Source organism: Stenella coeruleoalba (assembly GCF_951394435.1).
Source record: "Stenella coeruleoalba genome assembly, chromosome: 1".
Lineage (NCBI taxonomy): Eukaryota > Metazoa > Chordata > Mammalia > Artiodactyla > Delphinidae > Stenella > Stenella coeruleoalba.
In genome coordinates, this window is record NC_137169.1 from 37,688,938 (window position 1) to 37,715,033 (window position 26,096).

The 26,096-nt window shown below is 38.3% G+C and overlaps 1 protein-coding gene across 5 annotated transcripts in view; it reads left to right on the forward strand.

Annotated features, from left to right (window-relative positions):
- MAST2 (microtubule associated serine/threonine kinase 2) overlaps nucleotides 1–26,096 on the forward strand; it is a 201,222-nt gene that overhangs the window by 121,002 nt on the left and 54,124 nt on the right. For all 5 annotated transcript variants that reach the window (XM_079920876.1, XM_079920879.1, XM_079920877.1 and 2 more), the window contains exon 5: nucleotides 21,047–21,138. In XM_079920876.1, the coding sequence (XP_079777002.1) occupies nucleotides 21,047–21,138 (92 nt within the window). The remainder of the gene's footprint in view (nucleotides 1–21,046; nucleotides 21,139–26,096) is intronic.

Below are 26,096 nucleotides of genomic sequence, written 5' to 3' on the forward strand. Positions count from 1 at the left end.
GCCCAGCCGTTCCGCGGCATGTGGGATCCTCCCGGACCGGGGCACGAACCCGTGTCCCCTGCATCGGCAGGCGGACTCTCAACCACTGCGCCACCAGGGCAGCCCTATGAGGAAATGTTGATGTGAACATGTGTGTACATGTCATTGTGTGGACATACGTTTTCATTTCTCTTGGGTAGAGTCCTAGGAATGGAATTGAGTTGTATGATTAGTTTATGCCTAACGTTATTTTAATATATGTATATAAATGTATTTATTAATTTTGGCTGTGTTGGGTCTTCGTTGCTGTGCACGGGCTTTCTCTAGTTGCAGCAAGCGGGGGCTTCTCTTCGTTGCGATGTGCGGGCTTCTCATCGTGGTGGCTTCTTTTGTTGCGGAGCATGGGCTCTAAGCATGCGGGCTTCAGTAGCAGCGGCGCATGGGCTCAGTAGTTGTGGCTCGTGGGCTCTACAGCGCAGGCTCAGTACTTGTGGCTCAGAGGCTTAGTTGCCCTGCGGCGTGTGGGATCTTCCCGGACCAGGGCTCGAACCCATGTCCCCTGCATTGGCAGGCAGATTCTTAACCACTGTGCCACAAGGGAAACCGTAACGTTTTAGAAAGTTGTATCATTTTATATTCCTACCAGCAACGTTTGAGGGACCATTTTTTTACGTCTTCACCAACACTAGATATTCTTTTTGCTTGATTATAGCAAAAATTTCTCTCAATATGTTGTAGTTTCCAGTGTACAAGTCTTACACTTCTTTTGTTAAATTTATTCCTACGAATTTTATTCTTTCTCATGCTATTGTGAGTGGAAGTGTTTCTTAATTTCATTTTCAGGTTGTTGGTTGCTAGTATATAGAAATACAGTTAGCTTTTGTGTATTTATGTATCCTGTGATCTTGCCAAACTTGTTTATTGGTTTTAGTAGTTTTTTTTTTTAATTCCTTGAGATTTTCCACATACAGGATCATTTTATCTGTGAATAATAACAGTTTTACTTCTTCTTTTCCATCCTGGATGATTTTATTTTTTACTTACTGTACTGGCAGGAAACTTCAGTACACTGTTGAATAGAATAAGCAAAAGCAGACATACTTGCCTTTTTCCTTCTCTTAGTAAGAGGAAGAAAGCATTTTGTCTTTCACCATTAAATATGTTAGTTGTGAGGTTTTCATAGGTGCCCTTTATCAGGTTGAGGATGTTCCCTTAACTTGTCCGAGTTTGTTGAGAGCATTTATTGTGAATGTGTGTTGGACCTTTGTTAAAAAATGTGTTTTCTGCATCTATTGAGATGATCATATAGTTTTTGTCCTTTATTCTATTAATATGGTATAATATATTAATTGATTTTAAACCAACTTTGCAAAGGATAGATCACATAGTTTAGAATCCTTTTGCTTTTTCTTTCCCTTCCCTTCTATTTTTCTTCTCTTTTAAATTGGTTTTTAAATTTTATTTTCATTTTTAACTGTGACTTAATGTAAAGAGCATAAAATTTGTCATTTTAACTATTTTTAAGTGTATAGTTCTGTGGCATTAAGTACATTCATATTATTGTGCAGTGTCACTCCCATCCATTTCCAGAATGTTTTCATCTTTGCAAACTGAAACGCTGTACCCATTAAACGCTCATTCCCCATTCCTTCCTCTCCCAACCCCTGGTAACCACCATTCTACTTAACTTTCTTTATGAATTTGACTACTCTAGACATCTCATATAAGTGGAATCATAAAACGTTTGTTCTTTTGTGACTGGCTTATTTCACTTAGCAAAATGTCTTTAAGGTCATTGCTGTTGTAGCATGCGTCAGAATTTCCTTCCTTTTTTAGGCTGAATAATATTCCATTGTGTGTATATACCACAACTTTCTTTATCCATTCATCTATTGAGGACACTTGGGTAGCTTCCACCTTTTGACTATTGTGAATAATACTACTCTGAACATGGTGTACAGATATCTGTTCGAGTCCTTGCTTTCAGTTCTTTTGGGCATGTGCCCAGAAGTGAAGATGCTAGATCATACGGTAATTTTTTGTTTAATTTTTTGAGGAACCACCCTACTATTTTCCACAGCAGCTGCACCGTAGTGCATTCCCACCAGCAATGCATAAGTGTTCCAATTTCTGCACATGCTAGCCAGCACTTGTAATTTTCTGTTTTTATAGTTGTTGTTTATAATAGCCATCCTGATGAGTATGAAGTGGTATCTTATTGTGGTTTTGATTCGCATTTCCTTAATGATTAGTGACATGGAGCAGGTTTTCATGTGCTTGTTGACCATTTGTATATCTTCTTTGGAGAAATGCCTATTTGTGTCATTTTAAAATCTGGTGTTGTTTATTGTTTTTGTTGTTGTTTTGTAGGACTTACTTATACATCCTGGATATTAATTTTTAATAGTATCTTTGTATAGATTTTGTGCTAGTTCCTTTTGAATTACTAATTATTTTTGAAAGAGGTATGTTCTTCCTAATCTACATGTTTACAAGAAGTTTGTGTAGAAGAAAGACCAAGACAGTGGATTAGACTGTTAAGTAGTGTCTGTGGTTTACAGTGAAGCTCATTATATTGCATTTTTTTTTCTCTCTAGCTGTAAGTCTGTCTTTAGGCCACTGCACTATGGTCCTAAGTAGGGTCCAGGAAATAAGCTCACACAGCCATCCATTCACTGTGTCTTTGAGTGGGTTCATTAGTACTGTCTTTTTGATTGTGTTAAAGCTAGAGTTTACCTCATCTAATTGAGGTGTAATTGACATATTATATTAGCTTCAGGTGTACAGTGTATGATGCAATATTTGTATGTATTGCGAAATGATCACCCTAGTAAGTCCAGTTAACATCCGTCACCATACACAGTTGTAATTTTTTTTCTTGTGATGAGAACTTTCAAGATCCACTCCCTCTCCTAGCTACTTTCTAATATGTAGTAGTTATTGTTAACTATAGTCATCATGCTGTCCATTAAATCCCCATGACTTACTCATTTTATAACTGGAAATTTGTACCTTTCAATCCCCTTAACCCATTTTGCCCAGCCCTTCACACCCCCTGCCTCAGGCAACCACCGATGATGTGTTCTCTATATTCATAAGCTCAGACATATTTGTTTCTTTGCTTTATATTCCACATAAAAGTGAGATTATATGCTATTTATCTTCTTCTGTGTGACTGTTTCACTTAGCATAATGCCCTCAAGGTCCATCCATGTTTTTACAAATGGCAAGACTTCACTGGTTTTTTAAAAAAATTTTTTTCAATTAAAAAAAAATTGAAATAGAGTTGATTTACAATGTTGTGCCAGTCTCTGCTGTACAGCAAAGTGACTCAGTTACACACATAGCGACATGCTTTTTTTAATATTCTTTTCCATTATGGTTTATCCCAGGATTTTGAATATAGTTCCCTGTGCTATACATTAGGACCTTGTTGTTTATCTATTCTAAATGTAACAGTTTGCATCTACCAACCTCAAACTCCCAGTCCATCCCTCTCCCTCCCTCACTTGCCCTTGGCAACCACAAGTCTGTTCACTATGTCTTGAGTCTGTTTCTGTCCTGTAGATAGGTTCATTTGTGCCACATGTAAGTGATATCGTATGGTATTTGTCTTCCTTTTTCTGACTTACTTCACTTAGTATGATAATCTCTAATTGCAACCATTGCTGCAAATGGCATTATTTTGTTCTTGTTTGTGGCTGAGTAGTATTCCATTGTATATATGTACCACATCTTCTTTATCCATTAATCTGTTGATGGACATTTAGGTTGTTTCCATGTTTTGGCTATTATGAATAGTGCTGCTGTGAACATAGGGGTGTGTATATCTTTTTGAATTATAGTTTTTAGACTTCATTCTTTTTCATGGCTGAATAATATTCCTGTGTGTATATATATGTGTGTGTGTGTGTGTGTTTGTCTTTATCCATTCATCCATTCAGTATCTTATAATTCAGTATCTTACAATTTTTATTTATAAAACATTGAATTAAATTTTCCCATATTCAACTATTCTTGTTCCATTATTGCCAGTTTTGATTCATTAATTTTTTTTATTTTTTATGTTATTCATTTATACTTTTGATGATCTAAAACATTCTGTATTTGCAAGTCTTTTTCAGATTTCTATTAATTGACTCCTATCCCATGGAAATTCATCTTCCCATTATTGATTTTATTGGCTGACTTTCTTACCATCAGATATTTTTTAAGCGTTTTGGTTATTATTGTGACTGGTAATTCGTTTTCTGTGTAGTTTTTTTTTTTTTTTTTTTTGCGGTACATGGACCTCTCACTGTTGTGGCCTCTCCCGTTGCGGAGCACAGGCTCCGGACATGCAGGCTCAGCGGCCATGGCTCACGGGCCCAGCCGCTCCGTGGCATGTGGGATCCTCCCGGACCAGGGCACGAACCCGTGTCCCCTGCATCGGCAGGTGAACTCTCAACCACTGCGCCACCAGGGAAGCCCAATATAGATTTTTTTTTAAGATTTTTTTTTTTAACTTCAAGTGAGTGGTGGCAAAAAATACAGTTGACTATTAGAACTATTTTGGTTCCATTTGTGCTGAGGTGCCAGAAGTTTTACCCACTATTGCTGCTGTAACATCGCTGCAAATGTCACCCAGCAAAAAAAGTAAATAATGTCTCAGTATTCTTATGAAAATAGACTTGACATTGCCGTCCTTCTGAAAGGGCCTCAGGATCCTTCAGCGGTTTGCAGACCAACTTGATCATGATATTTTAAAAAATTAAACTTGCTAAAATTGTATAGAATTAAAACATGCATGCTTATAAAGGAAACAGACATATAATTTTCTTAGGCTGTTGTTATCCGGTTTTGAATCAAAGTTATACTAATGCCATAGAACAACTTAGGCAGCTTTCCAACTTACTCTGTTTTCTAGCACAACTTTATAATAAGACAAGGATTACTTGTTCCTTGAAAGTTTGTTAGTTATCGCCTGTAGAGAGCTACTTGGCTTGTGGTAGGAGTTGTGTGGAGATGCACAATAAATTCTATGATAGAAGGTTATACAAAATTCAGTGCTGGTGTATGGAAACCAGTCTTTAATTCTGCCCTGGAGAACTCAATGAAGGTTTTAGAGGGAAGGAAGTTTGTGAGTTGAGAAGAGAATAATTAACATAAATTTGTCAGGTAGTCATCTGAGACAAGGATATTTAAGGAGAAGCAATAGCATGTGCAAGGGAGAGGAGACATAATTGGGGTGTAAAGCATATAGAGAGTGGATTTGTGAGGAGGTGATGATGATCAGGACAGATCGGCAAGGGGCTGGCCATATCATGAAGCGCCTTGAATAGCATGCTAATAACTAATTTCGAAATTTATTTATTTGACATGTGAGGTGATCATTTACTAGTTTTCTTTAAACTACTGTAGCTTAGAATTGAACCATGGTTGTACCAATTAACATGCAGTATAATTACTACTATTACATTACTGATTGCTACAAATTTCTTTTCCTACTGCAGCCATCCCCCTCCTGTTCACTTTACATATGTGTAAGCCACCCACATTTTAAATTTAATTTTTATTTTGTCGGAGTAATATATGGACATAATTTCAAAAGTCAGTGACTTCTTTAAGGCTTGTAAAAGAAAACTAGATATTCTCTTACCCCACTCTTACCATCCTTAATTTTTGCTTCTCAAAAGTAAGCACTTTATGGGCTTCCCTGGTGGCGCAGTGGTTGGGAGTCCACCTGCAGATGCAGGGGACGCAGGTTCGTGCCCTGGTCCGGGAAGATCCCACGTGCCGCGAAGCGGCTGGGCCTGTGAGCCATGGCCGCTGAGCCTGCGCATCCGGAGCCTGTGCTCCGCAACAGGAGAGGCCACAGCAGTGAGAGGCCCGCGTACAGCAAAAAAAAAAATAAAGTAAGCACTTTAAATTATTTCATGTTAAAAACAAAAAAAGAAGAAACCAAACAAAAAAAATTATTTCATCTGTATCAGTGTCAATTATGACTTCATAACTATTATCCTAGTTCAATCACTGTATGCTGTGATTATGTTTGTTTTCTTTTACAACTTTTTGTTTTCTTGAGGGTTATAATTACCTCACTTTTGCATTGCTTCATATTTGATGTAGAATTCATTTGTTCATCCCCAAATTTTCCATCAGAAGTGTAAAATGCAGTAGGTTACATTAAATGATCTAATGATCCTCCCCGTCACCCCCATCATTATTCCTAGAACCCTCTCATATTCCACTCCAGTCTACCTTGATTATTCTCTAGTCTTCTTGCATAGTTGCCATCATGGTATTACCATTACCTCTTTCCACTATGGGTTTTAATAAGTTCACCAGATCTTCTGCCTTCCTCTTAGTCAAGTCCTTCATTTTGGTGGACCATAGACACGCAGATTCTTTTTTTTTTTTTTTTTTAATTCTTTTTAGCTGCACCACACAGCATGTGGGATCTTAGTTCCCTGACCAGAGATGGAACCTGCACCCCCTGCATTGGAAGCTCAGAGACTTAACCACTGGACCACCAGGGAAGTCCCAACACCCAGATTCTTTTTTTTTTTTTAAGTTTTATTGATCTATACTATTGTTTTCTTTGTTTCCATTTCATTTATTTCTACTTTGATCTTTATGATTTCTTTCCTTCTACTAACTTTGGGTTTTGTTTGTTCTTCCTCCTCTAGTTCCTTTAGGTGTAAGGTTAGATTGTTTATCTGAGATTTTTCTTGTTTCTTGAGGTAGGATTGTATTGCTATAAACTTCCTCCTTCGAACTGCTTTTGCTGCATCCCATAGGTTTTGGATTGTCGTGTTTTTGTTGTCATTTGTCTCTAGGTATTTTTTGATTTCCTCTTTGAGTTCTTCAGTGATCTCTTGGTTATTTAGTAATGTATTGTTTAGCCTCCATGTGTTTGTGTTTTTTACATTTTTTTCCCTGTAATTTATTTCTAATCTCATAGCGTTGTGGTCAGAAAATATATATGATTTCAATTTTCTTAAATTTACTGAGGCTTGATTTGTGACCCAAGATGTCATCTGTCCTGGAGAATGTTCCACGTGCACCTGAGAAGAACGTGTAATCTGCTGTTTATGGATGGAGTGTCCTATAAATATCAATTAAATATATCTGGTCTATTGTGTCATTTAAAGCTTGTGTTTCCTTATTAATTTTCTGTCTGGATGATCTGTCCATTGGTGTAGGTGAGGTGTTAACAGTCCCCCACTATTACTGTGTTACTGTTGATTTCCTGTTTTATAGCTGTTAGCATTTGTCTTATGTATTGAGGTGCTCCTGTGTTGGGTACATATATACTTATAATTTTTATATCTTCCTCTTGGACTGATCCCTTGATCATTATGTAGTGTCCTTCCTTGTCTCTTATAACATTTCTATTTTATCTGATATGAGTATTGCTACTCCAGCTTTCTTTTGATTTCCATTTGCATGGAATATCTTTTTCCATCCCCTCACTTTCAGTCTGTATTTGTCCCTAGGTCTGAAGTGGATCTCTTGTAGATAGCATATATACACATCTTGTTTTTGTATCCATTCAGGCAGTCTGTGTCTTTTGGTTGGAGCATTTAATCCATTCACATTTAAGATAATTATTGATATGTATGTTCCTATTACCATTTTCTTAATTGTTTTGGGTTTGTTTTTGTAGGTCCTTTTCTTCTCTTGTGTTTCCCACTTAGAGGAGTTCATTTAGCATTTGTTGTAGAGCTGGTTTGGTGATGCTGAATTCTCTTAGCTTTTGCTTGTCTGTAAAGCTTTTGGTTTCTCCGTGGAATCTGAGTGAGATCCTTACCAGGTAGAGTAATCTTGGTTGTAGGTTCTTCCCTTTCATCACTTTAAATATATTGTGCCACTCCCTTCTGGCTTGCAGAGTTTCTGCTGAGAAATCAGCTGTTAACCTTATGGGAGTTCCCTTGTATGTTATTTGTCATTTTTCCCTTGTTGCTTTTAATAATTTTTCTTTGTCTTTAGTTTTTGTCAATTTGATTACTGTGTGTCTCGGCGTGTTTCTCCTTGGGTTTATCCTGCCTGGGACTCTCTGTGCTTACTGGACTTGGATGGCTATTTCCTTTCCCGTGTTAGGGAAGTATTCGACTATAATCTCTTCAAATATTTTCTCGGGTCTTTCTCTCTCTCTTCTCCTTCTGGGACCCCTATAATGTGAATGTTGGTGCATTTAATGTTGTCCCAGAGGTCTCTTAGGCTGTCTTCATTTCATTTCATTCTTTTTTCTTTATTCTGTTCCATGGCAGTAAATTCCACCATTCTGTCTTCCAGGTCACTTATCCATTCTTCTGCTTCAGTTATTCTGCTGTTGATTCCTTCTAGTGTATTTTTCATTTCAGTTATTGTATTGTTCATCTCTGTTTGTTCTTTAATTTTCTAGGTCCTTGTTAAACATTTCTTGCATCTTCTCGATCTTTGCCTCCATTCTTTTTCCGAGGTCCTGGATCATCTTCACTATCATTATTATGAATTCTTTTTCTGGAAGGTTGCCTATCTCCACTTCATTTAGTTGTTTTTCTGGGGTTTTATCTTGTTCCTTCATCTGGTACATGGGCCTCTGCCTTTTCATTTTGTCCATCTTTCTGTGAATGTGGTTTTCGTTCCACAGCCTGCAGGATTGTAGTTCTTCTTGCTTCTGCTGTCTGCCCTCTGGTCCGGACACCCAGCTTCTTAAAAGGCACCTATGTTCAGTATATATTGCCTGAGCTGTCTTCCCTCATATATCTAAGTTTCTTCAGCTGTGGGCCTCTGAAAGCCAAGGATTGATTACATTCATATATTTTAGTCCTTCCAGTGCCTGGCCTAGAACGTTGAAATTAACTATCACTAAAAATGACTGGGATATAGTGTTTGACTACTGAAAGTGGGGGCTTAGTTCTAAAAGTAGCCTCTGTATCCATAGCTGCCTCATAGAAACAGCCATGGATACAGAGGCTATCTTGTATAGATTAGAAGTGTTCTAATCTTCTCTATTATGGAAACTTGGGCACAGGCCAGACAGCTGGGCTATTTATTGAGGAAGGAGGCAGAAAAGAAGGGTTGTTACCAATTCAGGGTTTAACGTGGATATTGGACAAACATATGGAATGCTTACAAGATATTTTGTGTTTCTCTTTAACTACTGTCTCTCAGAGAAACTGGTCTGTAAATGTAACCTGGGAGTGGGCTTATAAATTGGAACTTCCAAAGAAATCCGGAAGCCATGGGAACTTAGTAAAGACAAACCAAATATACCACAACTTCCCAGACACTGTGTAATTAGGGATGGCCTTAGACTACTTCATTTTACCAAGGCCCATATTTGTCGTGGAAGTGTACTCCATTCAAAGAAAAAATCTCTAGTCTCATTGGCCACTTTCCTTTTATCACCAAGAAATACACTGCTTTAAGAATGCATTACAGGACCATTCTCTCCCATTCATTAGTTATCCAAACAATAATAACTGTGTATCAGCCACTGTCCTGGGCACTGGAAATATAGACACGCTTAGAATACACAAATTCTGAAGCATTGCCCACTCTAGGGCTTTTACATTTCTCTGCCAGGTTTATTCAGTTAGAACTCTGGGAATGTGAACATCAACTACAGTCAGCAATGACAGAACTATCTAGTTTTCTAGGTGGTGAGCACAACTCTTTTTTCATCTTGAGACTGGGGTTGGGGACATGCTGCTGCTGCCCTGTTAGGGAAACTTCCCACTATGTCACATGATTCCAGGGAAGGAGATTACACTGGCTTACATTTAGCCAGTTACCCGCTTTCCTCATGTTTTTTACTTTGAAACCTGATTCATTCCAAGCAGTATGGGTCTGTTTAATCCATGGTGGTACCTTGGACATTGGCATTTGAGCTTTAGAAGTAAATTTATTTCTTTTCACTGTAAGTTAGTATTGTTGCAGGACCATGTAGCTGAGACTTTTAGGTCTGGCTCTTATATTCTGCCAGGAGCGGAATCATGCTTCCTTTGCATTGTTGCTGGTCTTTTCTTCTACAGCACAGTGAAAGGATTCAGGATTGGCCAGTGTAGAGATAATCTGTACCTCTTGGTATTTTGTCTGGATCAAGAGAGTTCTTTGCTGTACCTTGTTGATGTTGACAGTGGTAGCCAAGATGGTCATGACTAAAGAATTTGGTGAGAGCATAGTCTTTGCTGAGTCTCTGCCATAGCCGGTCTCCTCTCCAGTATTTGTGGCTCTGTCAAAGTTCTGTTCTAATCCCTAAGGTAGTTTTTTTTTTTCTTCCTTTTTTCCCATCTTCATTGAGGTATAATTGACATTTAATATTGTGTAAGTTTAAGCTGTACCATGTGATGGTTTGATACACATATATATTGTGAAATGTTTACCACAATATGGTTAGTTAACACATCCTTCACCTCACATAATTATCATTTTGTTGTTGTTATTATGGTGAGAAAATTAAAGCTCTGCTCTCACAGCAGCTTTCAAGTATATGATACAGTATTGCCAATCATAGCCACCATGCTGTATATTAGATGCCCGCCTAGGGTAGTTCTTTTTTTTTTTTTTTACGGTACGCGGGCCTCTCACTGTTGTGGTCTCTCCCGTTGCGGAGCACAGGCTCCGGACGCGCAGGCTCAGCGGCCATGGCTCGCGGGCGCAGCCGCTCCGCGGCATGTGGGATCTTCCCGGACCGGGGCACGAACCCACGTCCCCTGCATCGGCAGGCGGACTCTCAACCACTGCGCCACCAGGGAAGCCCAGGGTAGTTCTTAATAACCTTTCTGTCCATCCATTTTCTGTCCCCTGAAGTTAGTCAAATTATGAAAAATGCCCTTGTTTTTCTGGATATGTGCCTTCTGAATCAATCATCTTTAGGATGGAGACCCACATTAAGAAAGTCCTAGGGCAAAGAGAAAGTAAGTTACATTAGGCTTTCAAAAATCATTGGTGCGTTATTGTGACCTAGGGCAAGCTGCTTAGCCTCTCTGTGTTTCAGGTTCCTTGTCTGTATAAAGTGGATTATAGTAGTACCTACTTCATAGGGTGTGAGATACTACATGCAGTGCTTTAAACAGTGCACAGCTAACACTTAATAAATGCTAGCTATTATAATTATTGTTTTAAATGCATAGCTAATAGAATGTGAGGAAAATCCCAAGTGACCTAAATCTAAGAGAGAAAACAATGCCTCAACAGTGGGAATCAGTGTTGGAACTTCCAAGAAAGAGGGCCAGGGAGGAGGTACATTGTATTAGTCTTGATATCCGTTAGGGGAAAAAGGATGAGGCCTTGGGCTTGTTTAGTGTAGGGAGACCCTAAGTTAGGGTAGAATTGAGACCCCACACTCAAAGGACTTTACCCTCAGTGTAGGAATGCACTAGGAAAACAGTTTGCCCACTGTCATGGAGAGATGAAAGGAAGTTCTTTAATCTCATCTAGGTTTTAAGTAGGCTCTTAATAAGAAATAAAAAAAGTCTCCTTGAGAATTTTAAACTATAGACCTTTATTCAACTGAATTTGAGGCCTGGAGTTTATACCATATGTATGGTCTTAAGAGCTGATTCTGGGCTGTAAATAACTCTGACAAATCTGTCAGAAACAAATTCAAAAAATTTTTAAAGACATATCTTCAAATCAGGTAGCACAAGATTCCCATAAAGCCACACTAAATAAAGGTGAGTTTACAGTACAAAACCATAGACCATACAAGGAAGCAGTCCACCACATGTGAAAATCAGAAGAAAAAAGAAACAGTAAGATTAGACCCCTAAGAACTTTAGAAAGTAGCATTATGAATGAAAACTGTAAAATAAGTATATATAAAGTGAATAAAAATATAAATGGAGACAAAAATGCGAGAACAAAAGACATTTAATTTTAAAAGATCAGGCATATTTTGAAAAAAATGACAATTAGAATTCAAGGAATTAAATACATTGTAACATTGAATTTGAAAGCTCAGTAGTCAGGTTATATAGTAGAGCTGTGGACAAAGCTAGTAAAATTTTATCTAAAGTGCAGCACAGAGATGGAAAGATGTAAAATATGAATGAGAACTAAGAAATATGGAGGATACAATAATAAGGTCCAACAGAGTATAGAGAAATGGGGGAAAGGCAGTATTCATAGAAATAATGATTGAGACCTTCCAGAATTGATTAGAAACCAAAATAACATCATGGAGCACAATAGGTAAAAATAAATGTCCATCTAGGTACATTGCAGTAAAATTTCAGAACCAAAAAACAGAGGTCTTCAAAGGAACTAGAGAACCTTCAAGAATCCACAAAAGCTAAAAGAGCTCTAACGAATGAGTTGAGCAAGGAAGTTTACCTAAGAAAATTGAAAGCATAATGTACACACAAATACACAAATACTCATAGCAACATCATTTAAACTATCTAAAGAGCAGAAACAACCCAAGTTGTCCATCAGTTTATGAATGGATAAATAAATGTTGTATATTCTTCACACAATAGAATATTATTCAGCCATAAAAAGAAACGAAATACTGACAAGTACTTCAACATGGATGAATCTTGAAAACATGCTAAGCGAAAGAAGCCTGACTTAAGGCCACACGATATATGATTCCATTTATTTGAAATATCCAGAATAGGTGGAATCCGTAGAGACAGAAAATACTTTGGTGGTTGCCTGGGAAAGGGGGTAGCAAAGATGGGGATGGAGAGTGACTGCTTTATGGGTACAGGGGTTCTTTGGGGGATAATGAAAATGTTCTGGAATTAGCAGTGGCGGTTGCACAGCCTTGCGAGTGTACTAAAAACCACTAAATTATGCACTTTAAAAGGTTGAATTCTATGGTATGTGAATATACCTAAAAAATTATGGTTTAAAAAAACAAAGCAGTGAGAGAGCAAAGAAAAATTAACTACAAAAGAACAACAGTCCTAAGAGCAAGCTTCTCAATAGAAATAACAGGAGCCATAAGACAATGGAATAATATCTTTAAGATATTGAGAAAAAAGTTACTCCCAACAAGAGGTTGTAGAATTCCATACCTGTGTAATTATCGTTGGAAGTCACTGAGAAAAACAAAGCCATTTTCAGACAAACTGTGAAATTGAGAAGGTTTATCAATATCAGATTCTCAGTGAAATAATCACTTAGAAAAGAAGAAAGAAAGACAAAAGTTGTGAGATCTAAGAGAGAATGCTGAGCAAAGAAATTGGAAAGTATGAGTAAATCAAAGCAAGCAATTATTGTATGAAACAATAAGAATTACTAATTTGGCATTATAAAAGCAAGATAGACCTGAACCACTGGACCAAATTACATGTAAGTTGGAAGGGGTGGGGAGAATTGGAGTTAAGATCTAATTTTTTTAAAATTTATTTATTTTATTTATTTATTTTTGGCTGCGTTGGATCTTTGTTGCTGTGCGCGGGCTTTCTCTGGTTGCGGGGAGCAGGGACTACTCTTCCTTGTGGTGCGCTGGCTTCTCATTGCGGTGGCTTCTCTTGTTGCAGGGCACAGGCTCTAGGCTCATGGGCTTCAGTTGTTGTAGCACGCAGGCTCGGTAGTTGTGGTACGTGGGCTCTAGAGCGAAGGCTCAGTAGTTGTGGCGCACGGGCTTAGTTGCTCCGCAGCATGCGGGATATTCCCGGACCAAGGATCGAACCTATGTCCCCTGTATCGGCATGCAGATTCTTAACCACTGAGCCACTAAAGAAGTCCCAAGATCTAATTTTGTTTAGAAGCGAGGGTTGAGATGCTAGCTAACCTTAGACCTAAGACTTAGGCTCTTGTTAAGACAAGAATGCCTATTAAAAGCTTAATAACAATAACTACGTTTTAAAAAAACCACAACAGTATATAATTTCCAAACCAATGGAGTAGAAGTTAAAAAATACTTCATTAATCCAAAGAGAGCTGAGTAAGGGGGATTCTCAGGGGCAGGTCACAGTGTTACATAGGGAAATGTGGAAGGTGACACTGAAGGAGGTATGGGATATTTGCCATTGTATAGGTGGGGAAGGGCATTCCAAGTGGAGGGAACAGTTAGTGCAGTGGTCCAAGTAGCTTGGTGTTTCTGTGTGAAATTAGCAGCCTTTGTAAGGTTTTGGGCAAATCATCTGATTTATGCCTTAAAAGGATCACTGTGGCTACTTGTGTTGAGAACAGACTGGCAATAGGAGATAGGAGTAAACCAGAGAGACTAGTTAGGAGGTTGTTGAAATAACCCAGGCAAAAGACAAATAATGGATTTATCTCCAAGCAGCACCCTTTATTTACTGAGAGAACATGCATTTTCTCCCACTCTAGCATCTCAGTCTTTACAGGGACATCATCCTGGTTGTTATTCTGAAGTAACACCTGGAAGTGCTTGACCTTAAAATGGACCCAAATTCTTGTCTATTGTATTGATCACACTTAATGAAACAAAAGTGGTCTTTTCCTCATTCCTCATTCTGAAAGGAATAGCCAAGTGCAAGTCAATTCATTACCGAGTGCTTGGATTCCTAGGAGCAGCTGGACTTCTGGAATTGACAGATTGGAGATTAGAGACCCTGAGGGGTCTGCAACCACGCATCTTACCCCGTATTCTATATTCCTTCAGACTGGGAAACAGACTTCCTAAATAAATTTACGGCAGCTCCTGCAGGGGCTCAAATTTGAGTACCTGCTAGTTGCTGGGAGAAGGGATTTTTGAAGGCTGGTAACTCTTCAAATATGGCCACAATTCAAGTTTCACAGAGATTACACAGGTGCTTTAGTCCTTCTCCTACTACCCATGGAGGGGTGACTGTGGTAAAGCAAGTAGGAAGATGAAATGCCAGGCCTTGCTCTGAGTGACCAAGTGACTGGCATGGTGGTGGGCAGCAGTCTAGTTTAACCCAGTCCTTGCAGTGGTTAGTAGAACATCAGCTCCGGGAGCTTCCAGGTTACCTTCCATCAGCTGAGAGTGAGTGTGGCTGACACTGTAAACATCTGGTACTTTAATCTTCTGGAATGAAAAAATGAAGACCTGCCCTTTATCTTCTAGGATCCTGGGGGCAATGGCCAGTGCTTGTTGAAATGGAAAAATTAGGCAGTTCCTTGTCTTGGATCTCAGCTGAGTCATGGCATCTGTACCAGGGTATCTGACCTTTTTTTCCCCTGGCAGCTGTTGCAGATTTGCCAAGTGAGATTATATGTACCTTCATACAAAGGCATGTGGCCTGGAAATACGATCTTTACTGTTTTGTATTTAAATTTTAATAAGATCATGACAAATGAAATTAGAATCAATTATCTGTCCCTGCAGTTTTTTTTTTTAAGCACAGTGATTCAATTATACATATACATGTATCCATTCTTTTTCAGATTCTTTTCCCATATAGGTTATTACAGACTATTGATCTTTCTTTTTTAAAAAAATTAATTTATTTATTTTTGGCTGCCTTGGGTCTTCATTGTTGCACGCGGGCTCTCTCTAGTTGCAGTGAGTGGGGGCTACTCATGGTTGCGGTGCGTGGGCTTCTCATTGCGGTGGCTTCTCTTGTTGCGGAGCATGGGCTCTAGGCGTGAGAGCTTCAGTAGTTGTGGCATGCAGGCTCAGTAGTTGTGGCTTGCGGGCTCTAGAGCACAGGCTCAGTAGTTGTGGCGCACGGGCTTAGTTGCTCAGTGACACGTGGGATCTTCCCGGACCAGGGCTCGAACCCGTGTCCCTTGCACTGGTAGATGGATTCTTAACCACTGCACCACCAGGAAAGTCCTGTCCTGCAGTTTTAAGAGATCTTAGTTTTTATACAAAAGGAGTTTAGGCATAGTGGTTTGATATACCTTACAGGTGCCACGTGTGCAAGTATCCTCTTTTATTATAATTCTTGTAACAAATTATACTCATCCATTCATCCATTTAACAAATATTTATTGAGTCTGCCATGTGCCAGGCTGAATTCTAGGCACTGAGAAATACAGCAGTAAGCAAAGATTGTGCAAGTCCCTGATCTCATAGAGCTTAAGATTCTAATGGGAGGAGAGACAACAAACAGAATGAATGCAAAATCCATAGTATGTTAGATAACAGTAAGTGCTATTGAGGAAAATATATCAGGAAAGGAGGAAAAGAGCGTTTGAGAGGGCGGGTGTTACCATTTAAAGTAGAATGGTCAAAGGAAAATCCATTCAGGAGATTGTACTTGAGCAAAGACCTGAAAGAGGTGAGGGAGCAAGCCACGAGGGAAACAGGCAAAGGAAGCTTCCTTTGTAAAGGCCCTGAGGCAGTGGCACACTTGGCATATTCTAAGAACAGTGCAGAGGCCCATGTGACTAGAGTAGAGTGAGTAGGAGGGAAAGAGGTAATGGAGATCCAGACCGCGTAAAGCTTGTCGGCCATTGTAAGAACATTGACTTCTACTCTCAGTGAGACAGGGAGAATTTTAAGCATAAGAGTGACTTTGATATTATTTATATTGAAAAAATTTTATAGCTTTATTGAAGTATGATTGAAATATAATAGACTGTACATGTTTAAAATGTACAATTTGATGGGTCTTGACACATGTATGCATCTCTGAAACCATTAGTACAGTCAAGACAATAAACATATCTACAGCTCTCCCAAATTTCCTTATGCCTTGTTATAATACCTCCCCGGCCTCTGGTCAGGAACCACTAATCTTTTGTCTGTCACTCTAGTTTAGTGTTTTCTTGAATTTTATATAAATGGAATTGTTCAGTATTTACTCTTTTATGTCTAGCTTCTTGGTTTTAGCATAATTATTTTGAGATTCATTTATTGTGTGAATCAATAGTTCATTCCTTTTTATTGATGAGTAGTAGTCCATTGTATGGATATATTGTGATTTGTTTATCCTTCATCTATTAGTAGACATTTGAGGTGGTTTCTAGTTTTTTGGCTGTCACAAGTAATAAACAGCATATAGTTGGGTCCTGCTGTTTTATCCAATCTGACAGTCTTTGTCTTAATTAAATATATACTTAGAACATTTACATTTTATGTGATTATTAGTGTAATTGGGTTAAAATCTGTTCTCTTGCTATCTGTTTTCTGTGTGGGCCAACTGTACTTGTTCTTACTTCTTTTTCTGCCTTCTTTTAGACTGAGTATTTTTTATGAGACCATTTTATTTCCCTTTTTTTGTTTGTTTTCCTTTGTAGTAGTTGCATTAGTATTTATAATATAAAATTTTAACTTTTAGTTTATCTTCAAGTTGTATTATACCACTTCATACTTAATGTAAGAGCCTCACAATAGTATACGTCCATTCTTCCCTTCCAGCCTTGCTGCCTTGGCTGACCTACATTTTATATCTACATATGTTGTAAACCCCACAGTAAATTATTATATTTCCTTTAAAATTCAAGAAGAGTTTTTTTTTTTGGCTGCGCCTTGCAACTTGCAGGATCTTAGTTTCCTGACCAGGAATTGAACCCGTGCCCCTTGCAGTGGAAGCGCAGAGTCTTAACCACTGGACCGCCAGGGAAGTCCCAAGAAGAGATTTTAAAAATAAAAACAAGTGATGTATATTTACCCACACATTTATGATTTTTGGTGCTTTTCTTTATGTGGATCCAGATTTCCATCTAGTATCATGTTCCTTCTGCCTGAAGGACTTGCCTGAGCATCTGGATGAATGGTGGTGCCATGTAATGAAATAGATAGGGAGGAGTTAGCAGGTTTTAGAGGGACATTCACTACCTCTGTTGTTAAATTTGAGATGCCTTTTAGACATCCAGTTAAAGATGTCAAGTAGGTATTCGGATATGAGTCTCACACTCAGAGGTAAGAGCACAGAGTTAGCAATAAAAAGCTGGGTATCATCAACATCATAGATTTAAAGTTATAATACAGGAAAAAATCATTTAGGGAGTGAGTGCAGGGAAGAAGAAAAGATATTCCACATTTGAGCCCCAGAGTACTAAATGGTTTAGAGGTCAGGAAGAGAAGGAACTAGCAAAGGGGAATGAAAAGTGAGCAGCTAGTGAGCTAGGAGGAAGACCAGGAAAGCCTCATCTCCTAGAAGCTAAATAAAGAAGTATCTCAAGAAAAGTTACACAGATGTTAGGTTGAACAAAAGCAGTCAAACACAAAAAAATACATAGTGTGTAATTCTACTTATAGGAAATCCAGCAAAACAAAATTAATTTATGGTGATAGAAGAAAATAGTTGGGGGATTGACCGGAAGGGGAACATGGGGACTTTCTGGGGTAATAGAATTATTCTGACTTTTGTTTTGGATGTGTTATATGAATGTATACAGTTGTTCAAGGTTCACTGAACAGAACACTTAATTGAATAATCGATATAAATTATATCCCAATTTGTTTTTTAGAAGAGGGAGTTATAACTGTCGAATGATGTTGAGAGATTACATAAGACAAGGACTGAGAATTGCCTGTTGTCAGTGGTGACCTTGGTAACAGGCAAGAAAGATGAGGATGATTGTATAGTCTAGAGTGGGTTAAAGGAATAGGGTTAATAGGAAATGAGGGTATGAAGATACAAATACAGAATCCCTGCATGGGATTTTTCCCAAACAGGGGAGCAAAGAAACAGGCACGTTGGAAGAGGTCTATGAAAGGTTTTTTCTTATTTTCTTGAGATATGAGAAATGACAGCATATTTTTATGATGATGAGAGTGATCCAGTAGGAAGTAGAAATTCATGGCATAGGAGGACAGTGCAGATACAGACTTCTTGAATGGGGAGTTGGGGGAGTTGACTTTGGTAGGAACATGGTCTTTCCTTCTGCTGTTACAGATGGGAAAGTACAGTATATGGACAAAGATTTAGGATAATAGATTTTTAATGGCTACTTTTATATTTTTTGGCTGTGTTGGGTCTTCTTTGCTGCGCACAGGCTTTCTCTAGTTGCGGCGAGCGGGGGCTACTCTTCATAGCAGTGTGCGGGCTTCTCATTGCGGTGGCTTCTCTTGTTGTGGAGCACGGGCTCTAGGCGCGCGAACTTCAGTAGTTGTGGCTCGTGGGCTCCAGAGCGCAGGCTCAATAGTTGTGACGCACCTGCTTAGTTGCTCCACGGCATGTGGGATCTTCTTGGACCAGGGATCAAACCTGTGTCCCCTGCGCTGGCAGGCAGATTCTTAACCATTGCGCCACCAGGGAAGTCCCAGGCTAATGGATTTTTGTAGCAGAAATATGTAGTACTTCTTTTTGTGTTGATAGTTTTTGCCCCTAGTTGAATAAAAAGCAAAATCAGCAGATGAGGGTAAGATTTGGGGAAGGAGTGCTAGAGGTTTGGGGAGAATTTCTGAATTAGTTGTCTTGGAGAGAGAGCACATTGCCTAGGTAGATGTAGTATGGACCCACTTGATATTTATCATCATAAACATAAAGAAACACCAGCCAGCATGATTTTGGATTTTTCTTCATTCACCTTTAGCTGCCCGAGTACAGTTGCAAAATAGATGGAAAGTTGGGTTTAAAAGGATTGGAGGGGCTTCCCTGGTGGCACAGTGGTTGAGAGTCCTCCTGCCGATGCAGGGGACATGGGTTTGTGCCCTGGTCTGGGAGGATCCCATGTGCCGCGGAGCGGCTGGGCCCGTGGGCCGTGGCTGCTGGGCCTGCGCGTCCGGAGCCTGTGCTCTGCAGCTGGAGAAGCCACAACGGTGAGAGGCCCACGTACTGCAAAAAAAAAGATTGGGATTTCACCAGGACTGTGGTGTCCTGGGGGATAGCAAAGTTTCAGTTAGAGCTAGAATTTAAACTGCATGTTGAGAAAAGAAGTTAAGGATATAGAGTTTACTGATGACAGACTGAGTTCAGGGAGACAGAGGGTAAGCTTTTTTTAAAGATCAAGGAGTAGAGACTATGTCAAATTAGAGATAGAAGTCTTGGGCATTTGAGTGTAACGGGGGTAAGGAGGGGGTGTGAGACATGATTAGATTAGTCCTCCTGGTATCTTAGGGAAAGTTGCTTATCATTTCTAATCATAATCTCTTGAGATTGATCACAGTCCTTCCAGTGGTTCCTTATCACATTTCCAGTGTTTCTTTGCAGTAGTCTACCAGCCCTACAAAGTCTGGCCGTGGCCTATACCCATAGTTTCTATAACCTACTTCTTTTCCTGTCATTCTCCCTTCCTGCCACCTACTTGACTTCTTTGCTATTTCTTGAACATTCTCTCTCTCTTTCTTCATAGCAGTTTTCACTCCAGTTTGAGGACAGATAACTCCTCTTGTTCCCTACTACTTCCCTAACACCTAGAATGGTGCCTGGTGCATAGTAGGTGTTCAGTAAATATTTGTTTGGATGAATATAAATGACAGGCTTCTTTAATGCCTTTAAAAGATGGGCTGGGGACTTCCCTGTTGGTCCAGTGGCTAAGAATGCACTCCCAATTCAGGGGGCCCAGGTTCAATCCGTGGTCAGGGAACTAGATCCTGCATGCTGCAACTAAGACCTGATGCAGCCAAATAAATAAATATTTTTTAAAAAGAAAGATGGGCTGACTTTCAAATAAATTTATACACACTTTTCAATAGCAGGTACAGCATGAAATGGCCTTTCATCATGATTTGGCTTTCTCCAGCCTCAAGAAAAAGCCTCAGCTATTAACATGTAAAGGAAAGCCAACTTTGTAGAAGGAACACAGGCCTGTTCTGAAATTTATAGTGAAATGAGAATATTACTTAATCCATTGATTAAGCAGTTTTTAAAAGATAAGTTTTATAGATTAAGTTAATAGTTTCATTTTTATGGCAAGAACATTAATTTTTGTGAGATATGAGAATATTTATGGCTCATGTTTTTTTGTTTTCTGAATCAAATTTGCAGTGGTCATTCTTCATTAGATACCATTTAAGACATGGTTTTTACGTTTAAGGAGCTCCTTGGGTATTTGCTTAGGAAGCAAAACTTACACTTTGGAAAAGTGCAGTGGCAATACAAGATAAAAGTCAAGACAGTGACAAAAGTTATTCCAAGATGGAACACAGTGAATTATGAAATCTCACTGTGCAAACAGTAATTGCTGAGCCAGTTCAGTTTAAGTATTATACTGCTCAGCTCATGGAATGATATCACTCTTTTTTTCCTCGATAGCCATTCAAGTTCTCTGGGCCCATGATGCAACCCTGTTATAACTGACATTTGTGTTTTCATTGCAGTTGTCGGACAAGTAACCGCAAGAGTTTGATTGTGACCTCTAGCACATCACCTACACTACCACGGCCACACTCACCACTCCATGGCCACACAGGTGAGTGCTTGAAGATTAAGAAAGGTGGAATAAAAGAGTGGTCACAGATGCCCAGTTTCTTTCCTGCTTCTCACTTTGTGAGGCTCAACGTACTACGTTGTCACTTCATGTGGCTGACTGAAGCATACAGAGCTCATGGGCATGCTTTCCATGGGAGAATGTGTTCAGTCTGTTTTTGACTCTTAGTTATTTCTTGCCTTGACCCGTCAACTGTCCTTTTGGTCTTGTACATATCCTGGGTCTACCACCTCTGTTCTGGTGTGTTGAGAGTGTATTATGGCTCCAGTCATCTGGGGCCATGTGATGAGGGCTCCATTAACATTTTGTCCTATCATGCCCAAGAATTAGGGCTCACAGAGACGGTTTTCTGCCTTATGGGACTCCTAACAACTTTCCCTCTGTTACAACACGCGTCAGCAAAAGTGAGAGGACTGTTGGTTTCATGTTGACATTTGCTTCAATTCCAATATGTGAAATCAGTGATCTCATGCATTCAGACTTTGCTCCATCTGAAATATGGGCTCTTCCAGGCAGTGTAAGGACTGATTTACTTGCCTCTGACTAAGGAATATATAAAAATTATGAGGCAGAAGACCTCATGTATTTTGGTCTAGACGTGTATTCTTAAATCCCAGGGGAGCCAGACCAGGGAACTCAGCTTTGTTGAAGGAGTTGTTGCTCTGCAACACTGTTCACTGCTATTCTGTTTACCGTGGAAGTTCCAGACCTGGAGGTAATGGAAATAGAGCAGGCTTGGACCCATAGGAAGCCATTGCTGCCCTTGGCTTTTAAAGCAAAGCTCTCATTGTGCTTAGGTACTTTCCCTCAGAATTGACTGGGTTAGGTGTTAGCTCAGATAGTGAATTCTAGTCATGAATTTTGTAAAAACTCAGCATATATCTGAACTGGCCTTTTTATCATATAGAAATTAATTTAGCATGTCTAGACCTTGAACATAGTTTCTCAACTGTAATGTGAGTGCTAGGTAGTAATTACTACTTGCAGCTTCTCTCTGAGATGCTATTTAGATTCCTGACAGAGTTTAGGACTAAAGCTTCCCTACTCAAGGGGCTTTGATTGAGAAAATCATCTGGCTTTTTCAGCCTGCCTGGGTCTGTGGACTCTAGCCTTGTGTTAATACGTATAACATGCTTAGTACTCCATAAATGTTAGCTATCATCATCATCATCTCTCCTTAAATTAATGCAGAAAATCTAGTCAGTCCTCAGATACAGGGAGGAAGAATTGATTTAAAAGCCAAATTCATGGCTGTAGACTCTCTACTTAACCAGATGTTGAGAAAGGCAGCGTTAATTGTTCCATACAGATCAAACTTCAAATCAGATTAATTCTAAAATCTTATACATCCTGATATTTGGGTCCACAGGGTATTCTAAGACTCTTTATTTTCACTTTAAAGTCTGGAATATGTTGAATAATATGGGGCCTGTTGATTTGAAAGTAGGTTCATTTATTCCATACAGTTCAGTTCAATATTAAATGTTTACTATATATAATTAGATTATAACTACAGTAAGGTCAATTCAGTAGGCACTTACTTAGCCATTCTGGAAATGGAACCTTCCTAGTTTATTGTTTTTTTCTTTTAATTAATAAACTGTTTTTTAGAGCAGTTTTAGATTCACGGCAAAATTGAGAAGAGAGTACAGAGTTCCCATATACCTGTCCCCACACATGTACAACCTCCCCACTATCAGTATCCAGCACCAGAGTGGCACATTTGTTACAACTGATGAACCTACATTGACACATCATTATTACGCAGAACCCATAGCTTACATTAGGATTCACTCTTGGTGTACATTATATGGGTTTTGACAAATGTATTATGACATGTATGTGTCATTGTAGTATCATACAGAGTAGTTTTACTGCCCTAAAAATCCCCTATGTCCTGTCTGTTCATCAGTCCCTCCCCCAACACCTGACATCCACTAGTCTTTTCACTGTCTCCGTAGTTTTGCCTTTTCCAAAATGTCATATAGTTAGAATCATACAGTATGTAGCCTTTTCAGATTGGCTTATTTCACTTAATAATATATATATAACTTTCCTTCATGTCTTATCATGGCTTGATAGTTCATTTCTTTTTAGTGCTGAATAATATTCCATTGTCTGGATATACCAGTTTACTTACTCACTGACCTACTGAAGCACATCTTGGTGACTTCCAAGTTTTGGCAGTTATGAATAAAGCTACTATAAACATCTGTGTGCAAGTTTTTATGTGGACATAAATTTTCAATTCATTTGATTAAATACCAAGGAGGGTGATTACTGGATTGTATGGTTAAGGGTAGTTTTATAAGAAACTGCCAAATTGTCTTCCAAAACGGCTGAACTATTTTGGCATTCCCACCAGTAACAAATGAGAGTTTCTCTTGCTCCACATACTTTCCAACTTTTGGTGTTGTCAGTGTTTTATAATTTGGCCATTCTAACAGTTTTGCAGTGGTATCTTACTGTTTCCATTTGCATATCCCTAGTGACATATGGTATTGAGCATCTTTCTATATGCTTACTTCCCATCTGTATATCTTCATTGATGAAGTGTCCAGATCTTTTGCTTGTTTTTTAATCAGGTTGTTTGTTTTCTTATTGTTGAGTTTTAAGTGGTTTTTTGTGTATTTTTGGATAACAGTCCTTTATCAGATGTCTCTTGCAAGTATTTCCCCTAGCCTGTGGCTTGTTTACTCATTCTCTTTTGCAGAGCAGAAGTTTTTCATTTTAATGTAGACCAACTTATCAATTATTTCTTTCATAGATTGTGCATCTGGTATTGCATCTGAAATGTCATTGTCCTGCCGAAGGTCATCAAGGCTTAGTCCTATGTTATATTCTAGGAGTTTTATAGTTTTGTGTTTCATGATTAGGTCTGTGGTCCATTTTGAGATAATTTTTATGAAGGTCTGTGTCTATTCTTTTTTTTCTTGTGGCTATACAGTCGTTGTAGCACTATTGGAAGGATTGTCTTTTTTCTATTGTATTACTTTTGCTCCTTTGTCAAACATCAGTTAAGTATATTTAACTGATGTGGGTCTGTTTCTGGCTCTCTATTCTGTTTCTGTTCTGTTCCATTAATCTATTTGTTCTTTCTCTAATACCACACAGTTTTGATTACTGTAGCTTTATAGTAAGTCTTGAGTTGGGTAATAACAGTCTTACAACTCTGTTTTCTTCTTCAGTATTGAGTTGGCTATTCTGGATCTTTTGCCTCTGCATATGAACTTTAGAATCAGTTTGTCCATCCACAGAATAATTTGTTGAGATTTTGATTTGGGATTGCATCAAATCTATAGATCGAGTGGGAAGAACTGATATCTTGACAGTATTGAGTCTTCCTATCCATGAACGTGGAATCTCTCTCCATTTATGTAGTTCTTTGATATCTTTCATCAGAGTTTTGAAGTTTTCCTCATGTAGATCTTGTACATATATAATTTGTTAGATTTATACCTAAGTATTTCATTTTGGGGATGCTAATGTGATTGGTAATGTTTTTAATTTCAAATTCCACTTGTTCATTGATGGTATAAAGTGTTGACTTCTGTACATTAACCTTGAATCCTACAACTTTGATATAATCACTGAAGAGTTTCAGAGGGTTTTCGTTGATTTTTTTTTTTTTCAGATTTTCTACATAGGCCATCATGTCATCTGCAAACAAAGACAGTTTGTACCTCCTTCCTTCCCAATTTGTATATCTTTTAATTTCTTTTCTTATCTTGTTGCATTAGCTGGAACTTCCAGTATGATGTTGGAAAACAATGGTAATGGAAAACATTCCATTTTCCTGATTTTGGCAGGAAAGCTTAAAGTTTCTCACCATTAAATATGATATTAGCTGTAGTTTTTTTGTAGATGTTCTTTATCAAATTGAGGAACTTCCCTTCTGTTCCTAATTTATTGAAAGTTTTTTTTTTCTTTAATGTGTTTTGGATTTTGTCAGATGCTTTTTCTGCATCTGTTGATATGATCATTTGATTTTGCTTCTTTAGCTGTTGATATGATAGATTACATTAATTGATTTCCAAATGTTGAACCAGCCTTGCATACCTGGGATTAAATCCTACTTAGTTATGGTGTATAATTCCTTTTATTGTTGGATTGGATTTGCTAATATTTTGTTAAGGATTTTGTATCCATGTTCATGAGAGATACTGGTCTGTAGTTTTCTTTTCTTATAATGTCTTTGCCTGGTTTTGGTGTTAGGATAATGGCCTCATAGAATAAGTTAGGAAGTGTTCCCTCCACTTCTGTCTTCTGGAAGAGATTCTGGATAGTTGGTATAATTTCTTTTCGAATGTTTGGTAGAATTCACAAGAGAACCTATCTGGGCCTGGTGCTTTCTGTTTTGGAAGATTATTCATTATTGATTAAATTTCTTTAATAGATATAAGCCTATTCAGATTGTCTGTTTCTTCTTATGTGAGATTTGGCAGATTTTGTCTTAAAATAATTGATGTATTTAACCTGGGTATCAAATTTGTGGGCATAGAGTTGTTCATAATATTCCTTTATTATCCTTTTAATGCCCATGGAATCTGTAGTGATACAGCATCTGTTCTGATGCTAGTGACGTGTGTCTTCTCTCTTTTTTTTCCCTTAGTTAGCCTGGCTAGAGGCATGTCCATTTTGTTGATCTTTTCAAAGAACCAGCTTTTGGTTTTGTTGATTTTCTCTATTGATTTCCTGTTTTCAATTTTATTGATTTCTGCTCTACTATTGGTTATTTCTTTTCATCTGCTTATGTTAGATTTAATTTGCTCTTTTTCTGGTTTCTTAAGGTGAAGGCTTAGATGATTAATCTTAGATCTTCCTTAATTTTCAATTTTTAAAAGTTACACTCCATTTACAGTTACTATAAAATATTGTCTATATTCCCAAGGTGTACAATACATCCTTGTAGCTTATCTTTTTTTTTTTTTTTTTTTTTT